The 20,426-nt window shown below is 38.4% G+C and overlaps 2 protein-coding genes and 1 long non-coding RNA gene across 3 annotated transcripts in view; 2 read left to right on the top strand and 1 right to left on the bottom strand.

The window, feature by feature from the left end:
* Positions 1 to 1,004, top strand: part of ap3s2 (adaptor related protein complex 3 subunit sigma 2) — a 7,332-nt gene extending 6,328 nt beyond the window's left edge. The window contains exon 6 of the mRNA XM_024296375.2: positions 468 to 1,004. Within this exon, the coding sequence (XP_024152143.1) occupies positions 468 to 593 (126 nt within the window). The 3' untranslated portion in view covers positions 594 to 1,004. The remainder of the gene's footprint in view (positions 1 to 467) is intronic.
* Positions 1 to 11,225, bottom strand: part of LOC112161288 — a 20,192-nt gene extending 8,967 nt beyond the window's left edge. Inside the window, exon 1 of the long non-coding RNA XR_004947648.1 lies at positions 11,094 to 11,225. This is a non-coding gene — a long non-coding RNA (uncharacterized LOC112161288). The remainder of the gene's footprint in view (positions 1 to 11,093) is intronic.
* An 80-nt stretch (positions 11,226 to 11,305) lies between these two features.
* LOC112161285 (aminopeptidase N) overlaps positions 11,306 to 20,426 on the top strand; it is a 13,680-nt gene continuing 4,559 nt past the window's right edge. Inside the window, exons 1-10 of the mRNA XM_024296372.2 lie at positions 11,306 to 12,113; positions 14,392 to 14,534; positions 14,620 to 14,756; positions 15,225 to 15,351; positions 19,101 to 19,255; positions 19,428 to 19,541; positions 19,622 to 19,765; positions 19,853 to 19,918; positions 20,035 to 20,100; positions 20,185 to 20,360. Of these exons, the coding sequence (XP_024152140.1) occupies positions 11,512 to 12,113; positions 14,392 to 14,534; positions 14,620 to 14,756; positions 15,225 to 15,351; positions 19,101 to 19,255; positions 19,428 to 19,541; positions 19,622 to 19,765; positions 19,853 to 19,918; positions 20,035 to 20,100; positions 20,185 to 20,360 (1,730 nt within the window). The 5' untranslated portion in view covers positions 11,306 to 11,511. The remainder of the gene's footprint in view (positions 12,114 to 14,391; positions 14,535 to 14,619; positions 14,757 to 15,224; positions 15,352 to 19,100; positions 19,256 to 19,427; positions 19,542 to 19,621; positions 19,766 to 19,852; positions 19,919 to 20,034; positions 20,101 to 20,184; positions 20,361 to 20,426) is intronic.

Here is a 20,426-nt window from a genome sequence, read left to right as displayed (position 1 = left end):
TTGGAGGAAGTTCTGTCCATGAAGATCTTCACTTCCTCGTCCCAGCTGACATCCGGATCAGAACCATACGGCTGCTTGACGTTTTTATGTAGCAGCAGTGACAGAGTTATCACAATCAGCTAGAGCATGATCAAGGGCGGGGCTACTCAGCTCAGCTCCAAGGGCCACGCCCCCTCAGAGGAGATTTTGGAAACAGAGGCTTCAGATCAACATGAAAAATGGCTTTTTGAGACATTTTGGTTGTGGGATTTTGGTTAAAACTTCATAATCAAAATTACAACAACTGGGAACGTTTTTTAATAAAAAAATTGTAAAGAAATGGCCGCAATGCGCCATTTCGCCACTGGGGGAGCAAAGGGAAAGAAATACTGAGTGCTTAAACGCGTTAAACATCTTGGTGAGTCATCTTCATGAACTTCATATGTCTACCGTTTTCAAAGGTGTTCTTCTTCTTTCTCCCCGCACAGGGAGGTCTATCCGCGGCGCCTGCTCGCGCCGTTTCCGCCGTGAAGAACATGAACCTTCCCGAGATTCCCCGCAACATCAACATCGGGGACATCAACATAAAAGTTCCCAGCCTCTCCCCGTTCTGAGGAGCATCCTCGTCACCCCCCTTCATTCCGCTCGCGTCTGCTGCACACGGAGAAGCATCAAAATCATCTTTTCAATTAACGTCCCAGCTCCTCCATCTGCCACAGCAGGTTGGCTGGAAGGCGTCAGAGACTTTTTTCTAATTGCTCAAGCACATTTGTTTTTTTTTTTGTTGTGATTTATGATTTTTTTTTTCCCCTCGTCTGGAATATATTTCATGTTGGGAGTCAGTTTGAAGGCCGAATGTTTCCCCTGAGTGAAGCTGTGCTCCGTGCCGACAGCTGAAATGCTTTTGTAAAGTTCTATTTTTGTGTATTTTGTTGTCGTGTTTTAACATGTCAAAGTTGATTCTTATCTCGGTCTGTAAGCATTTCTTGGCAAAATAAATGAAGTCATAAATAATAAAAAAAAAATCTAATTTTTGTGCTGTCTTGATATCAGCAGGTAAGCCGAGGTCATCTGGTATCACATGAAACCAGCAGAACATTCTGTACCTCCGACGGTTTTTGCTCAACCACAATGAACTTTTTGGTCTTGTTGATTCAGCCGCATTCTTTTGGTCCCTCTTGCTGCTAATTTAGGGATTTTTTTTTTTTTCGGCTGAGGAAGTTGTTCCCTCCCCTGAGTTCCCAGGAAAACCTGCGAGCGCTCCTCACCTCCCACTCGCCGCCTCACAGATGCGAAGGGATCACATCTCTGCAGCTCCTCTAGCGTGGAAGTTTCAGGCGTTCGGAGACTGGTATGACACACTTTACAACACACTTGGATTCACTTAAGCTGTGCCTGCTTTCACTGCCATGGGTGCCTTTTTTTAATAGCTTCCACTATGTGGTAAACATAATGTGCAGCTTTGAATGTTTTCCTGATGTGGGCTTCAGTACAAAGCTTCTTTTTTTAATTGATGTTTACAAATGACATCAAAGTTGGTTCCTTAAGACAGATCATTTACCTCTAGGGGAGTTAATTTACATTTAATAGGGAAAGTCTTCTTTAAAATAGATGGAAACCCAATTTTTCCTGAAGTGTTTGAATGTAAATTAGCAAAAAACAAGAATTTACAAGCCTAAAATTGGGGGAAAGGTCATGTTCGGATTTCACCGTTGGGTTTTCTGCATATCTATCAGCTGATTGTGGCTTATTTGTCTATAGTTGAGAGGAAATGTTTCATTGTGTTGGTTTGGACACGAGTGTTAAGTCAATATTTCTGGTTATTGCATTGAATGTATTGAGTTATTTGAATTGCACAATTCTGCACAACAGAGATCTAGTTTTAAGTGGGATTTGCTCCTTACTTTAACTGTAATACGATAAATGTGTGACTCATAAGGTTATTATTGCTGCATGAAAACATGATTTTGTTGGAAACGTCTAATGAATCATGAATTATCTGCAAGGTTTGGAACAAAGTTTCCTGTGTGCAACTGGAAGTCTAAAGCTAAAAAACCACAAGAATCTGACAAGCTGAACCACAAGTTTACCTCCTACGTCGCCAGAAACAAACTGAATGAAATTCTCATGAGACTATCCAAGAACTCTGGGAATACTCCTGGGGGGGGTTTGGGCTGTTTTAAATCCAAGTCCCAGGATCCCGTTGTGTGCCAAACACACATTAGAGATCACTTAGAAAATCTGGAACAAATTCTTTCTTAAAATAGACGTCTCAAAGTCGACCACTTTCTGTTTGGGTTTTCTTTTGAAGGGTCGGTTGTAAAGGGAAAGTCATGAATAAACTTTCAAGCTGGACAGATGTTCCAGCTTGTGCAAAACTATTAAAAACGTAACCGTCAAAATTGGAGGCTAAGCTGCACATTTTCTTTCAACTCTTGACCCATTGAAGCTGAAGCTTTTTGCTGACAAGACCTATTTGCAAGATGTCAAATTTGTTGAAAGACTGGAAATTTTGTTAAAGATCTATGAAAGAGCGCTGAATTTTAGCTACATTTCTAAAAAAAAAAAAATTGTAGTAGAATTGCTTATAAATCTCCAATACATGCCAATTTAGCTAAAATATTCACTGTTATTTAGATATGAGCTACACTCCTAATTGCTAAAATGGAAGCTAAACTCTAAATTAGCCTAAGAAAAACTAATAATTTAATTCAATAAATAAAAGAATTATCAATACAGTTAAGTAGAGTTTGATTTGTTGCTTGAAGAATCAAATTGATGGAGTTGTATATACATTTATCACACATTTGCTCCGAGTGATTTTAACTTTTCTATCTGCTTGTTTTAACTGCTGGACGTTGTGTACAACTCCTTATCAAGAAATAGGAGCCGAGCCCCGGCTGAAGGCTTCGAGAAGCTGATAAAAACAGGGACTTGAAACCATTATCAACCCTCGTGTACTGGAAGATAGAGAAGTTGATTCTCTGAAAATGGACTTAAACTTACATTCCAATGCATACATGTGCTTTTACATAAATTTTCATTGGAAGTTGTCTGTAGAACCTGTGTTTCCGAGCCAGGTGTGAACGTAGTATTTAGGGCCTAATTTGATTAATTGAAAACTTCAAGGTGTGTAAACACTTAAGGCAACAATTTATTGCAGTTTGTGATGTTTTGGCGAAACGCGTATCGCCAAGACTCCTGTCGCGATGATGATAAATTTGCAATTTATTGTTCTAAATTGGTCTAAAAGTTACCCTGTTACATTTATAATGTCAAAAAAGTAATTTTATAATCAATAAAATTGAATAATTTCCTAAGCAGTGGAATAAAATAAATAAAAGCCCTTTTACTGTGTTAAAATCCAAGTTAAAAAAGTGGGTTTTTAAAAAGCAAAAAAAAAAACCTAACTTTTAAAAGTTTTTTTCAGCTTAGAATTTAACCCTTGTGCCATCTTATGGGGTCCAGATGACCCATTGGCGTGTTATCCATTCCATGACAAATGTGGATGAAGATGGACAGGATTTCATGTCTGCCACAAACACCAATGAAAATCAAATATTGTTGAAAAAAAAGTTGTCTTGAGGGGTCCAGATGACCCTACTTTTAATGTAAACATGCCAAGGATAGCACAAGTTTTTGTAATCCCAGGCTTCTGTTGCAACATGTTAAAACAACTTATGTGAAGAACAAAAGGTGTAGATTACATCTGTAGTTTATTTTTGAACTATAACTGCACTCTGTGGCTGTATGGAAACCGATCAGTATGAATCACAGATGGAAAACACAGATAATCACATTCAGAAACATCAGTTCCAGATGTTAACATAACACTGACCCAACTGGGCGTGGGTGTCTCTGCGGGTTCAGGTGTCACTCATGTTCAGGCTGTTTATAAAGCTCCATCACCTCTTCCTTGTGTGCTAAAAAAACAATTGTCTTAGGTTGTAAATAATCAACCCTTTAGGTTTTTAACTTTTACTGCAAGTCGGAACTCATGTTTGACAAGTTTGAACTCAGGAAATGAATGTAATTCAATAGGATGTCCTCTGAGCTCATAGATGTGTATCTGTCTGTTGAGGAGAGAGTCAGAGGAGCTCCTAAAACCTGTTAGACAAAAAGGTAAACACTTCTATAAAACTGTCTAAAAGGCTTAGAAAGAAAAACAAAAATTTTTCACAGCCTTTCTGGGTACATTAGCACTGCAGATAGGAATGCAGTGGTGATGTAAAAATGAAAGCAGAGGCATCTGATAAAAATTATGTTTTTTAACATGTTTTTGAGGCATTTTTCTGATGATGGACAAAATTTATCCTAAAATTCTATTTCTGAGTATTCAAATCGTTGTGAATCAGGAGCAGATGAAAAAATGTGTCGTCGAAAAATATGGTGGATGAGCCACAAACTCTGTTCTGAAGCACCCACTTGTAGACAAACAGATCCATTTACGTCTATGTTTTCCTCATCTGAGTTGGTGTCTCGCTCAGAACTGTACGACTGGATAACTACAATGTTGTTTGCTGTCTTTGTCGCTCCGCTACTTTTAGGTTTGATTTTTGAGGGGCTGTAAGCTAGCAGGAGAGAGTGTAAAGCATTGACAAACAAAGGGATGCTGGGATATCAGCAGATACTTTCTTCTATAGTTCTGTCCACAACAGCGAATTTCTAATTAATTCCTTCCGCTCTGCAGAAATTATGTCCTAGAATATGACAGATTTTTACATTTTTTGCTAAAATCTAGGGCTGGGTTGATGAAATCCATCTGAATCAATCTAAGCTTAATCGATCAATAATCAATCCATAAAAGTAGAGATTGGTCTAATCCGTTATGCTAAAGTCTGCTAGCTTGATGCTAACGTATAATGTGATTTCCCATAGGACGGAAAATGCTAACACATACATAAACATACATTGCTGACTAAATGAATTTCTTTATAATATGAACTCTTTTAAGGAAACATTTTTTAAAGCAACCATTTGTGGTCTAAAGCATTGTTTTTTGCTCATACTTTCTTTTTCTTCTGGAATAACGAGTAATGTTATAGTCCGATCGCCACCTAGTGGTCAAACTGAAAGGACCTCCAGGAGAGACAGAACAATTGTTGGAGCTTCTCCATTTTAGAATCCATGTCACACTGTATGCTATCAACAATCTCATTATAATTTCACTGATACATTTTACACTATGTGAACTGTATCAGATTAATATGAAAACCTCAAAACATAAAGATGGATTAAGAATGTATTTCTAAACAAATATCTCTAAATGTATAAACCGGGTTAAGTCTATATTTAATTGAATAGAATAGAAAAAAAATTAGAATCGAATCGATCCAGGCTCTGGAGAAACAAATAGAATCTGGAAATTATTGGCGATAATAATTAACAGTCCGCTGGAAACGTTTTTACAACAGATCAAAAAATGATCGGAGCGGGACTTTTTATTTTCAATTTTTTTCTGTTTCTGAATGTGAACAAGAAGCAACAAAAACATGTTGGTCTCACCAGATTTTGACAAATTACTCGACTAAGATGACAGAGTAACCTTAAAAACAGAAGCTGTTTGTGAATACTAGTAAATACATGACGATTGAGTCTTAACAATCAGATACAGAGCCTCCTTAATGTTTGCCACAAATCACACTGCATAAAGAAATACATAGGAATAAGTTTTTATAATTAGAAAGAAAAAGTCTTAAAAAACTGCCAATGGGGTTATTTTTTAAGGAGTAAAAAAAATCCTCTAAACTAATATTTTGTTGTTAAAAAACCTCAAAAAGAATATTTTTCTTGAATTGAGGAACTTTTTACTTTCTCAAGATTCAGTTTTTGTAGTGGTAGGTTTGGAATTTATGTCTGGTTTATTCCTCTTTTAGAAATTCTGTCTTTACATGGAGGCATTCTTCAGATCCTCTTCCTGTTGTTCCGCCCTGCATTAAAAAAATCCCAAAATATGGACCTTAAGCCAAAACACAAACCTCTGCAGGGACAGAGTTATGGTGTTGCTGCAAACATTTCTCTCCTGAGGCATGCACGACATCATTGTCATTCCCTAACATAATTTACTGTAGTCTCCTTTTAGCTTGATGCTAATGAAGTTGTAATGGTAGAAGCATTGAATGAACTGCTATCACTGTAAATTAGACTTGATTCTGGCTCCAAAGCAAACACGTAAATCCCTGCATAGTCATCCTCTCTGATATCCAGTCTTGCTTTCAGCTCTGGAAAGGTTAAAGGTTAAAGTATCTACTCCTTCTTTGAGTTCCTTCAGCATCTTTGGATAGCGAGGGTTTATTTTTCTTCTTTGTCATTTTTTCCTTCAAGTTTTATGATCAAGAAAAAAATGCTGCAGAGAAACTATTGAAACAAATAATTTTTTTATAGGTTAAATGTTTTTTTTTTTTTTTTTTTTAGTTTAGAGTAGCAGCACAACTTCCCAAAAGTACACATTTAATACAAATTAAAAGCCACCACTGCTAATGCTTTAATATTTCGGATCAAACTTGAAACACAAACCAAAACATACAAGCATCAACTTTTCCTTGTAATAAAATACATCTCCTATAAAAAAGGAAAGGAAAAGCAATAACAGATGGAAAGAGGATAGCCCAGGAATTCCTGTTAAGTCATAGTTTTCATATCATAAATCTCTCTGTGCTGCTGAGCTTCATGACGAAAACAGTCAATTTAATCCACAGGATTCTAGATTCTAAGTTTCATTGATTAAATATTAAAATATGTATATACTGATTAAAAACGTTTAGTTTATGTGGGTTTTCCTAGTAAATGACATTGTCTAACTTCCCTTACTACTCAGCTCACTATTTAGGACATTAGCAGTTTTTCAAGGTGTACAAGTCTACAATTCCAAAATCCAGTGTCCCGGAAAATTCCTAAAATTCTCTGCAAAAAACTAGATTTTGGCTGAACTCCCTCCCTACTCAAGGCCGTGTTACACTGCCGCTATGTACAATATGCGCATTGTCTATGTATGTCACTTTGGTCTTTTGTGATACATCGCTTATATACCTGATTCATAAATGTTTATTGTGTTCGTCATTTGTCGATGTCCGCAGACGTCCGTTGAGGGTCTCTACCAATGGGTCTCTATGTTAATTTGATTTTTAATTGTTCAAATAAGAATTACGCAGTTCATGCGTCGTTTGCGTAGTTTATATGGAAATATTAGGTACATCTTAAGCTATTGTGCGTGATTTTCATTAAATGTATCCATAAACATTTGTCTTTCCACGACTATTCCAGGTATGTTAACAGACTTTTCATGGATGTATCACAGATGTATGACTTTTCTATCGCGTATAAGGCGCAAATATTATATTGAAATTACATAGTTGACGCACGAATAACTAATGAATCACATATAAACAGCCCAATAATCACACGGTTCATTCATGATTGCCGTATTGTGTGACAGGTATATAAATTGGCCGAACTTTCGCCCCTTCCGCTCCCCCCATCTAGATCACCCTGTTGGGGGTTGGGTCTCTCGCGGGGCGGTGTCCGCGGAGGGAGCCGGGTACAGTGAGCGCGGAAGCGAATTTTATGCAGCATAAAAACAAGCTCTGTTGCTGGGCAGATGATGGAGTCATGCACATTATTATAGACAAAAAGTCTAATAGTCATTATAGTCTTCTGACAAAGAATAAGCAAAACCTTTTGACTCCTGAGCTGCAGAAGCTGGTGAAATATAAAGTCAAAGAATGAATGATGCAGTTAGTTGATGAAGTGTAGCTGCTGGCTATGCTAGCGCAGGTTACAGAGCACAGTTATATACAGTTTATAATATTTTCAATTCCAATTTCTGCAGATATTAGACTATTAGGTTGAATTGTAGCTGAAGAGTTGCTGCAATTTTTTTTTATTTTTTTTTGAGCCGTTTGTCATTTGATATTTTATTTTGAACCCTTTACCACCTGAGACGTCCCCACCAGGGCTTAAACAACACACACTCTTTGACGTAGCATAACTTTTCAACCAATAACACGATCAACATATTTCCAGCCGATTCTGAAGCAGAGAAAAGTGTCATTTTTCTCTGCTTCAGAATCGGCTAGAATCCTGTTCTTCAAAATAACCATGACGTGATGAGAACATTTCAGTGAACATTCGCTCTAACCAAAAACATGATTCAATAACCCATTTTAACACATTTACTTCTGTTTTGTGCTCTGTTGACTAAACTATTGACTAATTTTGCAAGGACTTGTAACATGAAATGGTAAAAACTATCCAGACTTTGGTCAAAAAGTAAAGTAATTACTGTCTTAATATACTATTTATTTGCTGTAATAATGATGCTTATTAATAAATCTTATTTTTCTTACAAATTGTGCCATATTTGTGAGGAACTTTGTAAAATGAGCAGCATATCAAAACCATTTAAATCTTCTTTGCCAAAGTCAAACAGCTGATTCTTTTGGCAGCAGTTGTTCAATGCCACTACATGATATTTGCTATTTAACATTTTTTAAAGGAGCCATTTGGGACCTTTGGTACAAACACCTTTCTCAGGATAAATTTACCCATGTTTCATGAGGTTTGGGTGAGGATTGCAGGCAGTTAGATCCATTTTCTCCTACTCTTAATTTCGAAAGGAGTTCGGATAAACCCACTTTGTGAGTGAGGGCAGGTGTTTGATTATAGAGTTCAGATCTCTACTGTCTGCAAAATCTCTGCTGGTTGATTTACTGCAGTGAGAAAACCTCCAACCTGACGTGTTTTTGCTCCAACAACAGTGTTATTCCATGTTATTACCTACATGAAAACATGTAATTATAGCAACATAATAGCATATAGCAGCGTAACTGCACTGTTGTCTGCAGCTTCTGCAAACTCTGAGTTTGCAGCATTGTTGTTGTGGAAAGAATCAATCAGAGCTCTAAATTAACCCCCGCCAAACAGCCAAATGCGGGCAAAACTTCAATTTTGCGGACAGAAAAATGATTTCACTTGCAACTTTGGCAGGTGAGGGATTGTTCATTTTCTCTGACTGGAGGCTCAAACTCACAACTATGACTTTGAGGGAAATAATTGTTTTCCTTTCAAGTACACAAATTATTTTTCCAGAGAAATGTTTGGCTAGTAGAAATCTAATTGGGCTGATAGACTTTGGATGTTACCAGCCACCCCGGCTAGTAACCAAGGAAGTAAATTTAGAGCCCTGGAATCATTTATCACAGTATGAGCTAATAGTAAACAGCAGTTCTGGCAGTATTTATGGAGATTGTTGTCATACTTTTTACTCTGGATTCTATTTATTAAAAATCTTGGCTGCTGATCTGCAAAAGTTTGCTAATGTGGTTCCCAAATGTTAATAATAAGAAGATGGTCTCATATTCTTGGAATGTCCACTTTGTGGCCTTTTTCTGACGCCTCCATTGGCCTTAAGTTTGATCTTTTTGGAACGGCTCAATTCTTCAGTTGCATCCATTGACTGTAGTAAAGAACTGGACCATCACCAATAGAAAAGGACTTGCTTCCAGACTGTATGAAATGAAGCCAATTCAGTCACCAGATTTTCACGATATGTATGCTGCCATTTTGGAGCCAGACCACGCGCAGCAATTGATCTGAGTGGATCAGAGTCATCGTTTCTATGACAACCATTCTTGCCAATCAGTAGTGAGCTCATTGGAAGTTCACTCCCCTACCATTTGAACGGGGGCTTCGTGAAATTTGTCAATCACATTTTAAACAACTCTTTATTTCTCAATAGAAGTTGTGGGATTTTGGCAGATAATTCCTGTTTTGGAGTGTGAGACAGAGGGGTCGGTCTGTCCAGTTCTTATATACCGTCAATGGATGCACCTAAAAAATAAAAAAAGCTGGGTTATAAATGACCCTAATTGGGTTATTTTTTAACTTAACGTTGGGTCAAAATGACCAGCATGTCATTAATAATTGAGTTATAAAAACTGGAATGAAAACCAACTTTTTGAATTAAAAACAACATAGGATCAAAACAGTGTTTTTAATAAAAACTGATCATTCAACGGAAAAAAAAGTATGATTGTTGTAGAATAGACTGAAAAAGTGTTTTTTTTGTGTATATATATTTTTAGTGAACAACGATTGACCTTTTGACCCCTCCCTCATGTTTTTCTGCACCACTGCAGCTCACATTACACTTCTAATAAACCCATTAGAACCAGACTGCATTTGCAGCAGAGTTCAAACACAACTCATCCACTCTGGGGGACGTCACTTGAGAGAACTAAAAGGAGAAATTTGTATTACTTCGAGCCACTCTGTTCCCTAAGAGAGACATTGGTTTGGTTCAGCGCGCTGATAGTAAACTAATTCTCCGTATAAACAAAATTTTTGTCATTGATGCTTTATCAAATGTTGTTAATCTTGCTATTTTTTCTTTTTGTTGAGCTAAATCCTTTTCCGAACAAAAGAAGATTGTACTCAATAAGATAAATAACAAATTTGAGGACAGGAACAATGAAATGATCTATAAATTTTGCAGGACATTAAATTACTTATGTTCTATCTAAATCACGTGGCTGATTGAAAGCTCAAAATAACGAGATAAATGAGCTGTTTGGCTTTTGCAAAAAGATTATTAGTCAAATCCTCTACAGCTTATCCTGCAAATATGTTTCTTTAAAAGATTAAAGCATGCATAGAGGCTACTAAAAAGTAATCTCTTCCCTTTCATCACTTTTTTTCTATAATTCACTGCAGTTATACTTTGATGTAATGTGGAGAAATTGGGTGTTATGATGTTTTAGCTTAATTTTTACATTGAAAAACCTGACACTTAATGTTCTTTTTCTTTTTTTGTTGACTAAAACTGCTTTTAAAAATAAGTTTGGGGCTTTTATGCTTGTTAATAGCAAATAAATGATAATCAGTTTTTCATTTATTTTGTTAATTTATTTTAATGTTATGTACGGTGGCCCTGAAGTGCAAATCCCGCCAACAAGTCACTCAATGTAAAAAAAAAAATTAAAGATCATAACGACAATCTTAAAAGCAAAACAAATTATAAGACATTATTTGAAAAAACAAAACCAAATTTCAGCAACAAAAAATAATAATAATAAAAAATTGTGAAACAAGTAGTTTTGAGAAAAAGATTGCCCTACCTCGGCGCCACAATCGAAGCGGCGCGAGCTGCTCTTCTCCTTCAAAATCTGCTGGAATTATGTTGATCGCGTTAACAATTGAAAAATTAAAGAATGTGAAAGAACAAAAACACTGTTAAAAACACTGTTAATTGTTGTTATCTTTCAAATGTTTTGTGCTGAGTGATTTGTTGATGTGATTTTTACTTCAGGGCCACCGTAGTTGTGTAAAATTCTGACTGAAAAACATCTTTCCATAAAAAGGCTTGAATGATTGTTTCTGAAAATGAGGGATGGATTGGTTTGTTTATCAGCAGCAGGAAAATGACTGGATGTAAAAAAGTGTTTTTGTTATTAGCTCAGACGTTCACTGAGAAGAACCTGGCTTTGCTGGACAAACAGAGACCCCCCCCCTCAGCTCTAACCTCCTCAGTCACTCATGGGAAAAGTCTACTATGTCAGTAAAAATGTTGGCCTCGCCATTCTTGCGCTGGCAGCCACCGCACTGATTACGATAGTAGCTCTATCCATCGCCTACAACAGCGAAAAGACCAAGAATCTGAGTAACCACGGAGGGGGGGTGGCGGACACCGGCACGCCTTTGCCTCCCACCACCCCCTTCATCCCAAAGGACCCGTGGGATCACTACAGACTTCCAACCTCCCTCACCCCCGTCTCCTATAACATCACGCTGTGGCCCCGGCTGGAGCCCGGCGCTGATGGCGTTTACGCCTTCACGGGACGGTCGGCGGTGGTCTTCAGGTGTGCAATGGCCACAGACCTCATCATCCTCCACTGCAACAAGCTGAACCTCACCAGCGTCCGTGGACACCTCGCTGAGCTGAGCGGCCTGGATGGAGCCGCTGTTCCTGACATCCAGAGGACTTGGTTGGTGGAGAGGACGGAGTTTCTGGTTGTCCAGCTGCGCGGCAGACTGACCGCGGGAGCGTCCTACATCCTTCAGACTGAATTCAGAGGAGAGCTGGCTGATGACCTGGAAGGATTCTACAGGAGTGAATACACGGAGAACGGCGTGAAGAAGTAAGAGTTCATTCCTCAGTCTGACTGTGTATGGAGTGAAAATAGTCTCACCTGATTTGTGTGAGTAGTTCTTGATTTGTAACTCATACAATACATTTTGCGTGCAGCTGTGTGTACTTGCAATTGTGTATTCACATTTACATTTGAATATTAAAAACTTACAAAATGCAAAAAAATACAAAATGCCATTTACCCACGCACAAGTTCAAATTACAACCAACTACAAATTCAAAACAGCTCCAAATAATCCTTAATTAGTACACAACAATTACCTGATACGCACACACAAAACTGAATTTACGCACGTATCAGAGTTACAAGGGCATAAGTAGTTGTAAGACTCCTTTCTTGTCTCCAGATTTGTGAGTAAATGATGAATTTAAATGCTGTTTTGCTGCTTTCACACCAAACGCTGCCGAGGCGTCAAATTCGCGTCCGCGCCTCTGCTTTGACGCCTGTCAAATTTACGGCTCAACGCCTTGACGAGCCTGCTGTGGAGCAGAAGTTGTTCTGGGATTCATTTGTTGCCTCATTATGGACGATGTTGAGCGAGTACTTTATATGTTTTGGGGAACTTTACAAAGCCACCGGCAAGCACATCACTGTTTGCTTTCACCAGATCTTTCAGAGTCTCTCCGGGTTCTGTGTGCTTCACTCGTGCAGCGAGAGCTGCACCTGAGGGCCGTTTTGAACGTTACTTCCGTCTGTCTGTGGCGCAGTTTGGGCATTAACCCAAGAGGGGGGGGACATAATAATAAAACTGGGGGATCTTTTTATTATTGTCTTCATGAAAATAAGAAACATCATAAACCCATGAAGCTAGAGTGATCCGTGCGCTACAACGGCACTCGCGGCGGCTCTCTGAGCTGCCGGGCAGCTAATCGCCGGCGGGAGGGCAGAGCGGGAAAAGCTATCCACCGGGCGGCTGGCCAGCATAGCCATCCATCCAGCTCAATGAGCTCTGTGATGGGCTGGGGAACTATCCAGGGTGGATCCCTGGACAGAAGTTTCTTTAACCTTTGACCTTGGGAAGAGGCCGCCATCTATAATTTTAAGTACCAGTTACAAATAAAGATTTCATTGATCGTCTCCTAACTTCTCCAGCATCGTTTGGAAGCTATTGTGGAAAACATGTTTGTATTAGAAGCTGTACATTGAATGGCGTGCACATGGCGACTTCACAATTGTTGCAATCTTGGCTAGCTCGCACATTTTTTATCTGAATTTCGCCTACACATAAATTATTTGGCTCAAGCTGAACAAACGATATAACATACGATATGTCAAAACTAGAATTGTAGGCGAGGGAAATAAAAATCCATCGCTAAAAATTCTGTTGACTCGGCTAAAAAAATGACAGATTTCTTCATTAAAGCAAGGATTTGGCACTTGCCACATCATTGAAAGCTCACCAAAATGTGAGCATATCTAGTACCAAATGAAGATGAATTCTGGGCATTAGGGACAAACCTCTCTTATAAATGATGACATCATATGGGAGAAACCGTAAAAAAATAGAACGGGGCAAAAATCCTTCATGGGGCTTCCGAAAAAAAAAAAAATAAATAAAATCTGAGTTCTGAATTCACAAAACCAAACCAGGAATATCTAAAGGAAGTTTTGAAATTATTGTGGGGATGGGCACACAACCTGTAGCTTGGCAAACATTTTGTGGCAAAATGTTAGATTTTTACATTTTTCACGATATGAACTTTTGTTTAATCAATTTTCACAAAATTTCACTTACATGCTTGAGTCTACAACCACCCCTGGAGTTTAATCAATCTTCCCATCTTAAATGTTCCAAAAAAACAAAAACAAACAAAAACAAAACACCTTTGGTACAGAGCACAAATAGAAACTCATCCTAGGGATTTTTAAAGATCTTTCATAACTTCTCGGCCATCATTGGGAAGCAATTGAGCAAAAAAAGTGCAAATAAATTGTAGATTCTGAATGGCATGCTCGTGGTGAGCTCGCAAAAGTTTCTCAAACATTTTTTAACAAAAAAAATTGTGCCGTTGGGCCTGGTGGCGAGGGCGGGTAGCGCCAACTGTGGCTTTAATTATTTATTTTATTTTTTGTATTTTTATATTCAAGTTACATGTGAATTCACAATTGCAAGTACACACAGTTACACACGACATGTATTGTATGAGTTACAAATCAAGAATTAGTAAATTCAGCAAATGGGGTGAGACTATTTTCTCTCCATAACTGAGAGTTTCTGCTTCATGGTAATCCTCCAGGTTGAGTTCTGTTCTGTGCTGTCTCACAGAGTCATTGCCACCTCTCAGATGCAGGCGACGTACGCCAGGAAAGCTTTTCCGTGCTTCGATGAACCAGCCATGAAAGCCGTCTTCAACGTCACCATCATCCACAGCAGAGATACCACAGCTCTTTCCAACGGCCAGCAAATATGTACGCCCTAAACCAAAAGAGAGCCCATCCTGCAGGTATTTACTGAATATAAATCAGCTTTTATCGGCTTCCTGTGTTTCTCCAGATTCTAGAGACTCTGTCATTGAGAAGACGCCTGTCAGAGTTACTGCTTTTGAACCCACCAAGAGAATGTCCACGTACCTGCTGGCTTTTATCGTCACCGATTTTTCCTACAATCAGTTCAACCAAAGTGATTTGTTGGTGAGAATTTTCTATATATTCATTTTTTTATAAATTTACAAGACTTAAAACCTTATCAGAGGTGTCAGACTCCAGGCCTCGAGGGTCGACCTCCTGCTAGTTTTCCAGAAATCTTGTCTCACATGCAGCTGATTACCTGTATCAGGTGTGTTTAGCCAATAAGAAGCTTCGATAAGAGGTTGGTCGCAAAACATGTAGAGCATTGACACCCCTACATTAGTCACAACTGGTCTTACAGGTGGATATCACGTTTTCACACAATATGGGAAAAAGAAACCAAACACTAAAGAGTGGGACTAAACTCAAAACAACAAATTGGGGCCCATCCTCCATGGGCATCCCAAAACCATGCAGCACCCATGATGGGTCAACTCTCCGTATGGGTGGACATCACTAAGCCTCGAGAGAATTCATCCGAAACAAGAACGTTTCATTTTCCAGTTCACTCAAACTCTAAACTTATTTCAGGTTCGAATTTGGGCTCAGAGAGAAGCCATTGAACGAGGTCACGGCGTCTACGCTCTCAATGTGACCGAGCCCATCCTGCGCTTCTACCAGAAGTACTACAACTCTCCCTATCCTCTCTCCAAGTTAGGTGAGTCCTTAAACGTAACCCCAAAACTATTAAAAAAAAGCTAGATAGGGAAGATCATGAAAAAATGAGCTGTAATGACACAAAGACTCACTAAATTACAGGCTGAAATATCTCATTTCACTCTACACTGGAAGAAATTTCCCTCTAAAAACAAGCTTAAAATGTACAATTTTATAATTGTAAAAATTTCTGCCAACAAAACTATAAGAATTTGTCTTTTTAATATTTCTTAAAATAAGTTGTGATGTCATGTCATGTCAGGACAAAAATACAATCTTGAAATTAGCAAAAAAAAAAAAAACCCCAACTCATATTTAAGTTATTTTTTCTGGTAATTCAAAAATATTGTGTTAAAATAGGAAGGTATAGCTAAAAAAGTCTTATATCTTTAAAGTCTGTTTAACATGTTTATACTCCCCCCCCAAAAAAAAAATATCAGATTTAAAGCAATACATCATAATTATCTAAAAATAAAAATGAAATTACACATTTTAAAGGTAAATTTGTCTTAATAATCATAGGTAAATTATAATAAAACTTTCCAGTTTTAATCAAGCAAGACTGTTTCCTAAAACAAGACAGGTTGATGTTCACAAATAAAACCTCTGCTTTAAAATATCATTTTTTTAGCTTTAAATAGAATGTTTTCCAAATGACTAAACAAAATTTTCAAGATTAATCATGTTTTATCGCACTGAAAGGTTACTACTTAGTTGGTTTTGTCTTATATCAAATGTAGGAAGATAACCAAGAAACTTTATTAAATTAATAGGTGAAATTTTGTGGGTGTTTTGTATATCACAAAACAAACTTACTTACTTTGCAATAAGATATAATAGCTGGTTTTGGAGCAATACACGTTGAAGTTATTGTTAAAACATCATATTTTTGGCAATATCTTTAATGAAACACGTTTGTTTTCACTTTGCAGAACAAATTTAAGTGAAGTTTAATTTGTGAACAGTGAATTGACTTTTTTGAGGAAACAGACTTGAATCAGAATCATTTATTGTCATTACAATTTACATTGTGACGAGATTCGTGCAGCTCAGAAAAAAAGGAAAACAAGCAGAAACAGGATAATAATTCTGCAAATGAGAGGCAGATATAAAAGAAAATGAGTTAGAACTCAGTTTGCAAAAATGCAGGTGTGCAGGGATGTTATAGTGTAAAATTGTTTATAAATAAAACTTGGTAAATGCAATGTATAAAAAAAAGAAAAATAAAATAAAAATAAAAGTCAATTATTTGCTTGATTTAATGAACCTGGAAACTTTGAGTAATTTCTTAGGATAAACTGTTCTTAAAATGTGTAATTCTAGTCTTACTTTAACATATTATCTAGGAGTAGGTGGACTTTTGTGTAGTGCTTAAAATATGACATATTTGACAGGGAAAGTCTCCATGTAGCCCCAATGAATCCAATAAAAATGAATTGAACCAAATCGAATCAAATCAAATGAAATCCAATCCAGTACAATCCAATCCAAATCCGAAATTAAATGAAATCTGAAATGAAATCAAAATCAGTTTGAATCAAATCCAATAAAATCAATCTTTATTTATGCAATTCTTTTATACATCATTTCATCGTGTTGTACACTATAATAGAGTAACACAAAACAAGAACAAAGATTTATTTTAAAAGCCCGCCCTCTCCCACCTCCAACCCTTTAAACTGATGCAGATAAACATCTGGAAACAGGCTGAGCGTGGTAAAAGTTGGTCGGTCCTTCTCTGCTAATAGCCACATAGCCAGCCGAGTGCTTTGGAGATAGAGAGCTTTGTTTTGGAGCAAAATACGTTTAATTTTAAACATATGCCAATTTACTAGAACAACATACCTGGAATGGCATTACATTGACACTTATCTTAAATAAAATCTTTCCTCATTTTTTAACTTGTTTTTTGGATATTTTATCAAGTGTAGTGAATGCAAACGAGTGTTTTCTTCTTAACTCCAGTTGTTTATCATTATGTACATTTGGAAACACAGCAGCATTAGAAAGCACAATCACCAAATGAGCACAACATGCCAGTTTGTGCTCCATTGTTCCAGGGATAATGAGAGGAATGTTCCGAGGAATGCTTTGTTAGCCTTCCATCCTGATGCATGTCACGCATGCTCTTTTAGTTCAACATGTGTTCATTTTTGTGTTTCTTTTGGCACCATTTACTTAATTGTGTCAAATTGCTTCTTTGAGTAATCTGTCCTGGCTCCTTTCTCCAAATTTAGCCCAATCATTCATTTGTTTCTGACAGTGCAAAGGGAGTTAGGGAGTCTTGACTGCATGTATTTCCCCCCTGATTAAAAAATAAAAATCATATTTTTAAAATGAATTCTACTACTTAGTTATGTTATCTAAGATATTTGAGGAATTTTAAGGTGGAGTTATGGTGGATTGTGCTTAAATAAGGCAGCAGATAAGATATGTTTGTGTTTTGTTTCACCCGCATGGATGATATATTTACTTATGCTTATCTTTTTTAATTTTTAACACAATCACTCTCATTTTGTGTATGTGTTGCACACTCTTGAATGGCACACATAAGTTTTATGTATCCATTTTTCATCACGATTATCTTCCTCACACATTTGCATTTTTCTTCACTCTACCTGAACACGCAAAATATCTCAGTCACATGGGTAGATTAAATATACTTCCTGTAACTTTTTCATACTTTCTGTTCTGATTTTATGCATTTTTAATTGCTGTTGAGCAAATTTGATATATGTCACAGCCACTGAGTGTATATGAAAACTGAACCGAGTGACTCCTCCCCCACAAGAGTTCCAAACAGGAAGTACCTACTGGTTTCAAGAATCCAAAATTCTGCAGACTTTTTTTGAGAAATAAACATCTATTTGTCAGAATAGCCAATATTTGTTTGTAGTACGAGTTATTCCAGTTATAAACCGACCAATCAGACGTCTCAATGAAAGTAGGTGGAGCCTGCTTGGCCTCACGTCCAACCATTGACAGATTTTGAGTATCCCACTTTCAAGTGGTAACAATTTGAACTTCCAACAAGCTGACTCCTGATTGGTGAATGGTCGCCATCAATTTTTTTTTCTCTCTCTCTCCACTTATGTCTACTTTGTGCTATTGTATCCGGTATAATCTGTATGTTTTCACTTTTGTCTGTTATTGTCAAATCTCAACGTTTTCTTGTTTTTCTCTTTTACCTGCCTTAGGACAACAGATGTAAATTTTGTGCTATTTCTGGCATATTTATGTTAAAACACTGATGAATATGCACTGTCCTACGTAAAATAAATAAATAAAATAAATAGAAATGATGGCTCAGACCGATTTAGACCAATGACTACTTCCTTAAGGCACAATGGTTCCAACATCCATCCATCCATCCATCCATTTTCTTGACCGCTTCTTCCCTTTCGGGGTCGCGGGGTGCCGGAGCCTATCCCGGCTACTGAAGGGCGAAGGCGGGGTACACCCTGGACAGGTCGCCAGTCTGTCTCAGGGCCTGGTTCCAACATGGTGGCCTTTTTCACTAAAATAAATGGTGCCTGAAATGAAGTAGGCCCTTTTCTGTTGCTGATGTCACACTCGTGCGGTCCAGTTCTCATAAATAGTCAATGGTCACAGCCTAAAAAAAAACAACTTTTTATACAAATAAGGTCTGTATGTTATAGATTCAGAGGAACTAAAGGAGAACAGGGCGAGCCAGATGTGTGTTTCCTGCTCTCACAGATCGTTTGACGCCTGTCACTGCTCTGTCTGCAGATCAAATTGCTCTGCCGGATTTCAATGCTGGCGCGATGGAGAACTGGGGTTTGGTCACGTACAGAGAGACCGCTCTGCTCTTCGACCCCCAACTCTCCTCCACTGGAAACAAGGAGAGGATTTCAACGACCATCTCGCACGAACTGGCTCACATGGTACGCTGCACGGCGTGTTTTCATTACCCCTGGTGAACCAAAGTGGTTCCAGTAATCCTTCTCCTGCATCGTGACTTATTTTTACTCTGACATGAATGAGTCACTGAGGCGGTTTCTGTGACGGAGCTGCCATTTCTTATCACGGCTCGGCTGTTTTTGCTCTTTTCATTAGTGGTTTGGAAACTTGGTGACCCTGCGGTGGTGGAACGACTTGTGGCTGAACGAGGGCTTTGCGTCATACGTGGAGTACCTCGGGGTGGACTACGCCGAGCCCTCGTGGAATGTGGTGAGTCCACACAGGCTTCAGGAGCTGCGTTTGTCCGATGTTCAGGCCGTCACAGACGTTTCCTGTGTGCTCGGCTTCAGAAAGACCACATCGTTCTGTACGAGATGCAGAGAGCGTTCGCCGTGGACGCCCTGGCCTCCTCACACCCGCTCTCCAGGGGGGAGGAGGAGGTCAACACTCCTGCAGAGATCACTGAGATGTTTAACACCATCTCCTACAACAAGGTCTCCTCCTGACAAACCAACACATTTCTGATTTGATTTTTTACCTTGTCAGTCATCTCAGGCCGGTACTGACATGTTTGTTTTCAGGGAGCTGCAGTGCTCAGGATGCTGTCGAAGTTTCTCACTGAGGGTGTCTTTGTTGTAGGACTCAGTGTGAGTAAAATTATCAGCAGCATTATTGCTTTTGGTTTGATTGATTGGATTTTAAAGCTGCTCAACTTGATTCCTGTCTCTCCGGGGCTCTTTCCATGTTTTTTTTTTCCTTTTAGTCTTACCTCAATACGTTTGCCTTCAACAACACAGACCACTCAGACCTGTGGAACCATCTCCAGCAGGTTGGGCTGGTGTCATAAATCTGAGCTCAGCTGAGCGTCATTTCACTCGTCACACCTCTCCCGCTCTGCATTTTTTCCCCTCAGGCGGTGGATAAGACGCCAGGTTTGGAAATTCCTCACTCTGTCAAAGACATCATGAGCCGCTGGACTCTCCAGATGGGCTTCCCAGTGGTGACCATTGACACCCGCACAGGAAACATCAACCAGACGCACTTCCTGTTGGATCCAGACTCTGTGGTGGGAAGGCTCTCCCAGTTCAAGTAGGGAAAGTATATATTTAATCCCTTCTCACCGACCTCTTTCGTTTTGCTTTTTTTTTTTTTTTT

This window comes from Oryzias melastigma, linkage group LG3 (assembly GCF_002922805.2).
Source record: "Oryzias melastigma strain HK-1 linkage group LG3, ASM292280v2, whole genome shotgun sequence".
NCBI classification, from domain to species: Eukaryota; Metazoa; Chordata; class Actinopteri; order Beloniformes; family Adrianichthyidae; genus Oryzias; species Oryzias melastigma.
The sequence above is the reverse complement of the archived record's forward strand: the minus strand, read 5'-3'. Positions and strand labels throughout refer to the sequence as shown.